This window comes from Hypomesus transpacificus, chromosome 23, assembly GCF_021917145.1.
Source record: "Hypomesus transpacificus isolate Combined female chromosome 23, fHypTra1, whole genome shotgun sequence".
In the NCBI taxonomy this organism is placed as follows: Eukaryota; Metazoa; Chordata; class Actinopteri; order Osmeriformes; family Osmeridae; genus Hypomesus; species Hypomesus transpacificus.
In genome coordinates, this window is record NC_061082.1 from 7,243,748 (window position 1) to 7,254,390 (window position 10,643).

The window sequence follows — 10,643 nt, forward strand, 5'->3', positions numbered from 1 at the left end:
CACCCATTCACACGACAGACACGGAAGTAGAGAAATAGATTAATGTTAGAGCCTTTTCAACAGAACATGTAAGTCCAATAGTTCTCTCTTACTTATGTGTGTGTGTGTGTGTGTGTGTGTGTGGTGTGTGGGTGGGTGTGACCTTCCAGAGTGGAGCTGAGCAGTTTTATATTAGAAAGAACAAGGGCAGAAGATCTCCCGTGGACCAAATTCTCATTCCAAAGTGTCAGACTGGTGTGTGTGTGTGTGACTGAGAGTAAGCAACCAAGCAAGGGGCTCAAGGCCTGACGGTATTGGATCAGTTTAAGACTGGTGTAGAATATAAGGAGGAGCACAGGAGTGGAGGAGAGAACAGGAAGGGAGGGGAGGAGAGCCAGGTGATCTATCTGTAGATCTCATTATCCCTCAGTACTGGCTGACATGCTCCTTTACCACATGACCAGGCAGTTGGATGCCCATTATACCCTGGTGTCATATAAGACCTGAGAGAGAGAAAGAGCAGAAGAGGGAGATAGATAGAAGATAGGTGATTATATATATATATAGAGAGAGAGAGAAACTAGATAGACGTAGAAAGAGATAAAAAGATAAAAGGAAGCATTGAGAGAGAAGGATAGAGAGAAGGTGCAGACATTCAGAAACAGAGAGAGAGAGGGAGGGGCAGGTGACGAGCAGCCACAACGCGGCCACAGGCCAACCAGGCACCAGCTAGACAAGCAAGGTCAAAGCCAGACACTAATCACATTAAAATTCCTCAATTACGACAGAACACATGTCTCACTCGCTCTCTCAACCCCCCCTTCTCCCCATCCCCCTCTCCCCGTCTCTCTCTCTCCCTCTCCGAGGTCAGACCGTCATGTGATGTCGTTCTTTCCCTCCTGACCTGTCTGCAAGCATGACCTACAGGCCCCTCCTCTCTCACTCTCCATCTCCCTGTCCCTTTCTTTCTTTCTCTCGCTCCCTCCCTCTCTTACCTCATGTCGGCTCTCTCTGAGTCATCTAATCTCCCTCTCCTTTCCCGGTTCCCAGGAGCCTCAGCAAGACTCCTCATCCATGTATGACACTTCAGACATTACCCAGAATTCTTCATAGACATCCATATTGCCCTGGTCTTTCTCTCTGTCTCTCTGAACCCTAGTTACTGTCACACAAAACATAGCCGGCACCGACACATTCTCAACTATATTACTATATTTGGAAAGACCAAAATGGAAAGTGCAAAATGCAATCAGACTGTAGAGTACACATCTCTGTGTGTGGCTCTGTCACCACTGCCTCAGGGCTTGGCCAGGGCCAGGTCCGTGTGACCGAGCACATTCATTCTGACATCTACAACCCCCCCCCCCTCCCCTCCTCCCCCGGGGCAGCAGGCCTCCAGCCCGGTCCAAGCGGATCGTCTCCCAGGACGGAGCGGTGAGGGAGGCGCTGCGGGCTGCGGTGTGGTCAGGGGGGCCAGCGGGGGCTCAGCCGTCACCCTCTCACGTCGTCCCATCGCCCCCGTCGCTCCCTCGGCAGACCCCGGGTTACCGTGACGAGCAGTGTGTCCGCGGGAGACGGAGCCCGTTCTTCTGTTGCCAACGACAACACTGGAACGCTGTGTGGCTTGGCTGCCTGTCTGTCCGTCCATCTGTTTAACTTGTCAGAGGCACTGAAGCTACCCGACCGTTCAGCCATGGTGCAGAAAGGTGGTGGACTGGAGGAACGGAAGGGGAGGGCAGGAGGGGGTTGGAGGTGGTGGGTCGAGTGAGGGCAGGGGTGTTGGGGAAGGGGGGTGGGAGGGGGGGGCAGGGGTGTTGGGTGAGGGGGGTGGGAGGGAGGGGCAGGGGTGTTGGGTGAAGGGGGTGGGAGGGAGGGGCAGGGGTGTTGGGTGAGGGGGGTGGGAGGGAGGGGCGTGGACTAGGAGTGAAGCGTGTCTGTTGGCATGACTGCTGTTTTTGTTCTGATCTCGGAGGTGATCCTATCATGACTTCAGAACCACGGAACGTTAAGTGGGCATTAACAAACGGCAGTTGGTCGGGATCAGTGGCGGCTCAGCGGAGCCGGCCACATTCCTGTCCTGTGAGGCGCGGTAACAACACCACCTCGTTAAGATCCAGAACCAGGCCTCACACACACCCTGGAGGTCAGCACCTCTGTATCAACCATCACCATGGTGACATCATCATCCTCCTCCTCCTACTGTTACACTTCCATTATTATTATGACACTGTTCTTTCTTAGAGTGCAGTTCCCACTTATATTACCAATCATACAGTACCAGTATCATTTTACAGTGCCATTGAAGTGTTCTGAACACTGACTTACTACGAGGTTGTGAAAACATCCTCCCTCTGCAGCTGAAAGTCTAACTCATGTGTCGGTGTGCGAGGCTGGCCCCTGCAGTCTCGTGGAGGACACTTTATTTATGCCTCCCTCTGCCCCTGTGGAGCTGCCAGATTAGAGAATCATTAATATGATGCATGTTTAATGTCTGCTCAGAGCACAGGGGCCGCCTGGCAGCAACCAGCAGTCGAATGGAGCCGTCCTTCTCTCGGAACACCCACCTGCTTTTATGACTGGGACACCCGCGCCATGCGCATGCTGGTCCTGTCCTGACACAGGTATGTTAACCAATCAGCATGGAGGAGAGGAGCTTGATGATCCCCCTGTCCTCTCCTTAGGAGAACAAACCTAACGCCCCACCCAGCACAGGCAGCTGAGGAACAGCGTGCCGGTTGTTTGGGTGGTGTAAGGAACCCTCCCCTTCCTCCTCTGCTTCTCAGGATCAGCAGTCTCTGCCGCCGTACAGGATGAGTCACAGGTGGGACCTCACGATCACCAGGCCGCCTCCTGCAGAACCCTGCTCGACTGCATCAGCGCTCCGAGTGTGCGTGGTGGGGTGTTTTTTGTTGTTGCATGTGTGTGTGTGGGGTTATGTGTTTGAGAGCATGAATGTGTGTGTGCTTGGTTGTGTGTGTGTGTATAATGTTGTAACACATGGTGGTCAGGAGGATCACACCCGTTTCGCTTCCTCATCGGCTGAGTCAAAACACAGGAACCAAAACCACGACACAGGTGCCATGGAAACGTCCAGAGTTCTGCATTTCCCCATAATGACACAGTTCATTAATGTTCACAACAGGGTACTAGTTAAAAACTTTCCGAATTACACATTTTCAACACTGAAAGTTTTTCAAGACTTGACCTCTGACCTTACATGACTCAGCAGACTACAAAAGCAGGCTGATCTTCTGAAACAACAGCAGCATCTCATGGCAGCGTTCCATGTGAGGTGATAAAGGGCAGAACTGATGGAGTGGAGGCCTGGGGCTGGTGCACCACAGAGATCTGCTAATACATACACACACACACACCCTCTCCCAGCCCAGAGAGGTGATCTTAGCCTGGTTTAACTGCCCCAGCAGCAGCAGTGGAGGCTGGTTTTCCATGAGCGAGTCCCTGGTCAGGAAGGGTTAGCGTTTACACTCAGCCAGCGCTCTCGCCTGGCGGCCATGTCCTAATATGTTTATAATCATCTGGAGCTGGCATGAGGAAAACACGGCTGGGTACGCCATGGAGATGTCGTTAGTGCACACGCTCAAGAGACCACAAAGACCTCGCTTCATTTTCTTTTTCTTTCTTTCTTTCTTTCTTCAGTTTCTCTGTTGGTTTTGTCTGTTCATATTCTATCGTGGTTTCTTCTTTTCCCCCCATTTCTTTCTGTTTCTCTTCCTCTCCAGCCCAGATGTTTATTTACCTTTCTCTTGCTCTCTCTTCCCTCTCTCCCACACTCCCTCTCTCTCTAACCCTCCGGTCATCTCTCTGTCCCACAGACCCTGGTGCTAGCTCTTCATCAGGTCATAGGTTCCTCCCAGCTCAATAAGGAAGCCTTGTTGAGTCCATCAACGGGAGAATCAGTGGGAGAACAAATGTAATCTGATCAGGATGGAGAGGTGATGAAGAGGGCAGATTATCACCTCAGAGATCAGCCCTACGATAAACCCTGAGCTCCCATAGGCCACGGCAGGCAAGGGGACAAGGGTACCACCTTCCTATTGGCTACTGTAGCTCCACCACCTTTCTATTGGCTACTATTGTTACCGGTACATTCCCAAAATGTGGCTTTCCTGATTACTTTTCCTTCTCCATCGTCATCTACTCTTCAAGAGGGGAATAAATTAGGTTGTTTTATTGGGTTAGAGTCAACAGCAATCTGCCCAGTAGTGAATAACCTACATATTAAGTAGAGCATCATTCATAAGTAACTGGTGTCAAAACTCTGTGCTGGAAAACTCTTGTCAGTAAATATATAGCTATGGGCTGTGGTGGTCATCAGGACTTTGCACAAAGCTGTAACTCAGTAAAAACTGTTCTTTTCTTGTAATATACCATACAGTAGTGATCCTTCAAGATAGCCACAGGGCCAAGGTGAACTCCACAGAGCCTAAAGAAAGGCTTCAGTGAATCAATACACACAATGTCTAAAGCCTGTTAATTCTACAAATACTGTAACCTTCAATACTACCCTGAGTACGGTAACCTTCCATTTTGTCCCTCAAGTGTTGTTCACCATTCACACAACAACATCCTTCCTGGAACGTATACCAAGATAGACCTCAGATAAAGACTACATAGTGACAAGCACACACACGCGCGCAAACACACACACTTGTGCATGCACACACACACACATCTCAGTAGGAACACTACATAGCTGTTTTTTATATCCTCTATGCATTTCCTAGCAACAAAGAGTCCATTGACTCACAACAAGGCTGCTCTTTTACTTCCACTGCTCTGGTTTGGGAGCACAGTTTCAATCGCCTCGCAGGTATTTGGTGATTTCTTTATTTATATTTTCCTAACGTTATTGTATTAGCCACTATTCAGCGCAGGGCTAGCTGTGGCACTGTGCTAACTGTTCTCAGACCGGGGCCAGGTAACCAGGTAACCAGACCCAGATGTTCTGAAGGCCAGCCCAGGATCTGCCCAGTCCTGACTCAGCCCTGTCCCACGCCAGTTATAGGTACTGGGCCTCTCCCAGTGGGAAACAAAAATTGGATTTCAGCCTCCTTTGTTTTCTGTCTTCAAAGCATGGTCTCAATAGAAACCCAAAGCAGTCAATTGTGTCAGCTGGTTTCTACTTTGTTTAAATGGAGACCTTCAACTGCGTGTTGGGTGGAAAAGCTGAGTGTGTTACTCATGGGGCACAGTGTCCCAACTTATTTAGACGGAGGGACCGGAAACGTCTTGGTGCGTTTCATTGTTCCAGTCCTCTCTCTCTCTCCCTGTCTCTCTCTCTGTCTTTCCTTCCCACCCTCCCTCCCTCCAGCCTTTGTACCGCAGGCTGAGTCAGAGCTGGTGCATTAAGACTGCCGTTCCTGTGAGACTCTCAACACAGAGCTCTCTGACCCATAACCCCCCCCCCCCCCTGTGTGCCCCCATTCAGATCCATTTCCCCTACTCACCTTTCCTCCTGACTCACCATACTACCCTTGAGAACACCCCCCTCTACTCTAGGACCTGGGGTCAGGCTCATGCCGATAACATGTTGAATCTAAATGAACCTGGGGGGGGGGGGGGGGGGGGGGGGGGGGGGGGGGGGGGGGGTTGATGCTGCATAGCCATGTGCTAAATCACTTTGTCCCAGAATAGTCTTGCTTGTGACATAGTGGCGCAACCCTTTATTTTTATATTTATGATTAAGATGGGGAACTTCTGTGAAAGCTCTGCGTCAGACTTTAGCTCAGCAGGTTTCTGGAGGATCCAGGGTGGAATCCCTTCCTAGAATGCTCCAGTCAGCAGTGGCTTCAGCTGCAGCATTCCTGAGGTAACAACATTACGGGATCTTAAACACTGTCACAGGACCGATGGATCTGGGGACGCTCTGGGACGCCACCATCCCCAGACCCAGAGTCCCACAGAGAGTAAAGGGGCAAGGAGAGAAAAGGAGAGAGTAAAGGGGCGAGGAGAGAGGAGGAGAGAGTAAAGGGGCGAGGAGAGAGGAGGAGAGAGTAAAGGGGCGAGGAGAGAAGAGGGGAGAGTAAAGGGGCGAGGAGAGAAGAGGGGAGAGTAAAGGGGCGAGGAGAGAGGAGGAGAGAGTAAAGGGGCGAGGAGAGAAGAGGAGAGAGTAAAGGGGCGAGGAGAGAAGAGGGGAGAGTAAAGGGGCGAGGAGAGAGGAGGAGAGAGTAAAGGGGCGAGGAGAGAAGAGGGGAGAGTAAAGGGGCGAGGAGAGAAGAGGAGAGAGTAAAGGGGCGAGGAGAGAGGAGGAGAGAGTAAAGGGGTGAGGAGAGAGGAGGAGAGAGTAAAGGGGCGAGGAGAGAGGAGGAGAGAGTAAAGGGGCGATGAGAGAGGAGGAGAGCAACACTGAGAGCCATCTCTTGGTTTCCACAGACTATTTAGTCAGAATTCATTAGGGGTGAAAATAGACTGTTGTAATTGGTGAGTCTGGACCGCAGCAGCTGTGAGACGTAGGGCCACTTGGACACATAACTACAGACAGACTGACAGACGGGCGCAGCACTGACACAGAAGCAGGTAAACAGGCAGCCAGACATCCAGTCTGGGAGGAACGCAGGCAGGTTCAGGCAGTCAGCATGCGTCAGCAGTGCTCTCAGTTCCACAGAGGGCGTCCACCACTCTCCAATCTCATCCCTGTCCTCATCCTCTCAGATACAGGGCCTGTCCAAACACACATCCTCCAAAACATGGTTAGACACTCTGCTTCATCCAGCTCCCCTTAACATGCCTACAGCCAGTATGAAGTCATGTTGACTCCCCTGCAAGCATGGATCATCAACCCACCCCCCCGCACACCTACCTCCAACCCTAACTACCTTAACGAGTCATCCACGTCACGAGAGTTCCATGAATGCAGCTGGTGTGTTCCGATGCAGACTGACGGAGACGAGCTCCGGGCTACTCCCTACCCTGTGGATTTCTCTGCACTTCTGAGTAACAGCTCTAGATGACTCAATTGAAGCCAACAGGAGCTGAGCTGGTTCTAGCCCAGGGACTAACCCTCAGCTCCCCCTTTTAAACAATGTTATGTCTTCTGTCCACTGAAGGTTCTCAGTCCCACAGAGAAAGGGGTCTGTGAATGCTGGTGAAGCAGACCTGAGGGAGATTCCCCTCCCCTCCCCTCTGTCTCATTTCACAGTGATGCGTTGTTACAAGGCCAGCATAATGAAACTACTGTCAGAGGATCTGTGCACTGGGGGTGGAAGAGGGGGGTGGGGGGTGGGGTGGCGGGTGAGGGGTGGACCAGGCCAAGAGAGGAACCTTGGAGCTGATAAGAAGAAGAACATGGCCTGGCCTTGGCTTCCAGCAGAACAGCCCCTACCTGACTCTTATCCCCGCCCTGACCCAGGACAGACTGCTGTGACATCACCATCAGCAGAAGCCATCTTGTCTGGGAATCTCAGTTCTTCCACTCGTGACATTCCATCTTTACTTAGGCAAGCAGAAACGACTAGACTGGAGACAGAGCTTCCATATGGAGACAGAACTTGAATTCTCTTCAGAGCTCTGCTCTGTTTACGTCGCCACAAAATCATCTGGTGCGCCATCACCTGTCTCAGTGTCTGCTCTGCTCCTCCAAGACGTCACCTTCTCAGTGACTGCTCTGCTCCTCCAAGATGTCACCTCTCTCAGCGACTGCTCTGCTCCTCCAAGACGTCACCTCTCTCAGTGTCTCCTCTGCTCCTCCAAGACATCACCTCTCTCATTGTCTGCTCTGCTCCTCCAAGACGTCACCTCTCTTAGTGTCTGCTCTGCTCCTCCAAGACATCACCTCTTTCATTGTCTGCTCTGCTCCTCCAAGACGTCACCTCTCTCATTGTCTGCTCTGCTCCTCCAAGACGTCACCTCTCTGAGTGACTGCTCTGCTCCTCTAAGACATCAGGGAATCATCTCAACACTCCAGAAAACACACAGGTTCTGTGCAAAAATGATTGTTGTTTGTGTGTGCGTGCCTGTCGGCAGAGAAGCTATTATAGCAGCCTGTTGATTTAGCTTTCCTTACCTATGGGGAGAGCTTGCTGCTGACACTGACATTGACACTGACACTGACACTGACACTGACACTGACACTGACACTGACACTGACTCGCATACCCACACACACGCCAGCATTGCCTTTTGTCTTCATAGCTTTGCTGATAAATTGTCTCAACACTGGATTACACTGGAGTCAGAATGACTAGCATGAACAACAGTCATCCTAACCATCACAATAAGTAACCCCCCCCTTCCCCCCCCTCATCCCTCCCCCAAACAGGAAACAGACACCCCTCGAACTTCCTCTTGTCCTTCCTGATAACCACTGCCCTCTTCTCTCTGCCTCTCTGCCTCCAAAACAAACAGATAAATAATCACCCCTGCTCTAATTATTAAATGCGTCTTCCCTAATGAGTCTGCTCGTTAGCTGCGGTGATTGCTGTTTGCCGATGGTTTTAATTTGATCTTTATGTCCTCCCGGTACCCCTGCTGACTACTAATCGGCCTCTCAGTAGTAAACAAAGAAACTTTTTCTCATTTGAATGAGAGAGATGGGCCCCTTCACTATTGATCTTCCACCACCACAGATGGGCCTGGTCGTGAACAACACCTGGTGTTGTCTGGAACTGAGCAGAGGTTAGGTCTGAGAACAGGTAACCCTACAGCTGGAGATGGTTCCCAGCAGTGAAACATGAGTGGAGTGTTTTGATGAACGCGACGCCCTGTGCTTGACCAAACACAACACCCTCAAAACAAAGCCGGAGGAGCGTTAGCTCTCAAAAACCACGTGCACACACACACACATAGGCAGATCCTTCTGGTCATCTGCGACAGAACCCACGAGCGTGCGCGTGTGCTAGCAGGGAATGTTGTCATTCGCCCCAGCTAGCAGGGAGAGTTTGTTAAGAGTCTGAGACAGCAGGATATTCATCAGATTAAAGACCCAGACAGAACACTGCCACAGCTAACACTGGGCCGCTGGAAACACAAGCTGCTTTGAAGAGATATGTCGGAGCATAAACTGTTCCTTGGGCTACTGTGCAGATCCTACAGTCACAGAGAGAGTGATTCACGGCTGGTTCCTGGGAGAGGCCTTGGTGCCTTTGTAGCAGCGCGGCACAGATGGTGAGGGTTGGAAGAGAGGGTGATGGGGGTGCGGGGGCAGGAGGGGGGCACAGTGGAGCTGATCAGGTTGACATACCATTCACCCAGTAAGGGGATGGTTGTGAGTGTGTGTGTCAGTAACTTTCCAGGTCAGCCAGGGTTGGCTGTACAGTATTGGAGCGTGTGTGTGTGTGAGAGGGACTCACCCGGTGGGGGTCGTACTCTGGGCCTCGGCGCCGGGCCTCCAGCTCCTCATAGGCCGGTGCTGCTCCCTCCCTCCTAGCCTGCTGGTACTCCCTCCTCAACAGCTGGATACGGTCCACACTGCTGCAGACACACACACACACACACACAGAGAGTGTGTTAGAGACAGTTATTAAGGACATCATGAACCGTTTCCTCGTCCAGGGGTGTGATGACCAGAGCCCTTCCAGTCTCCTCCAGGCCCCGTGGAGCTCTGCAGTACAGCACGGCAGACCCCTCGCCGGGTCTCACTCAAAACCCACCAATCACACGCTAGATCTGAGACTCAACCAGCCAATGGGAGCACTCACCCCGCATGTCTCAAACTGTGTATTCTGGCACGGAGGCGTGGAAGTCTGACTGAGGAGATAAAACTGGGCCAGTCATCCGTCGCTGCCTCTCTCCCCGTTATAAACACACAGGCACATCATCAATCTCCCTCTCTGTTTGTCATTGTCTCTCAAGACAAACATCGGCAGTCAGCGTGTCTCTCGGCCACAAGCACCAAGCCCTGCAGGGCTGGTGCTGCAGTAGCACACAAACAACACACACACAGCCACACACACACATACACACCCACGGTCACACACACACACACCCACTCACCCACACACAGCCACACCCACGGTCACACACACACACACACACACACACACACACACACACACACACACACACACACACACACACACACACGGTCACACACGTACACACACAGCCACACCCACGGTCACACACACACACACACACAGACAAAGAGACAGACAGAAACACACACAGGAAACCGTGAAAGTCAATTCGATCATTGCGTCTCCCCCTGTGAGCATGGTGATAGCGTGGACGGTTGGTGACAGCGTTGAGAAGGGACCACTGTGAGCTGTGTGTCTAGCGGCAGCTAGCTGGACGACCAGTCAATGCAGCTGGCTCTGGCTCCAAGCTTCACACAGAGAGAGGATTAGATTAAGACAAAAACATTAGCCCGTCTTTTTTTCAACCTCGTTAGAGGAGGACCCGAGTGCCAGACATTCCTGAGGGATGAGGCGGTGGGAACGGACCCGGCCCACGCCGGCGACACGCCAGCGACACGCCAAGGACATGCTAGGGAGTGAACGCAGGACTCAGGGCCAGCGGAGCGGAGACGAGCTAGCTAGCCGCCCGTCAGGAATCTGGACTGACTCTGACTCCTAGTGTTCCACAGTAGGACCAGAGGCACAGCACTATGTCATGCAGACATGCCGGATTACCTTCATGTCTCCAGGGTCTAATGTCTATATTGGGCCCATCCATACTAGTCCCCTCACCAGCTCCCAACCTCATCC

The 10,643-nt window shown here is 51.9% G+C and overlaps 1 protein-coding gene across 3 annotated transcripts in view; it reads right to left on the reverse strand.

The window, feature by feature from the left end:
* The window catches only part of pard3bb (par-3 family cell polarity regulator beta b), a 29,370-nt gene extending 19,491 nt beyond the window's left edge, over positions 1–9,879 (reverse strand). The window contains exon 1 of one of the 3 annotated variants that reach the window (XM_047047060.1): positions 9,288–9,879. In XM_047047060.1, the coding sequence (XP_046903016.1) occupies positions 9,288–9,470 (183 nt within the window). In that variant the 5' untranslated portion in view covers positions 9,471–9,879. The remainder of the gene's footprint in view (positions 1–9,287) is intronic. The other 2 variants (XM_047047059.1, XM_047047061.1) reach the window with 2 other exon arrangements.
* Between the last annotated feature and the right edge of the window lie 764 nt (positions 9,880–10,643).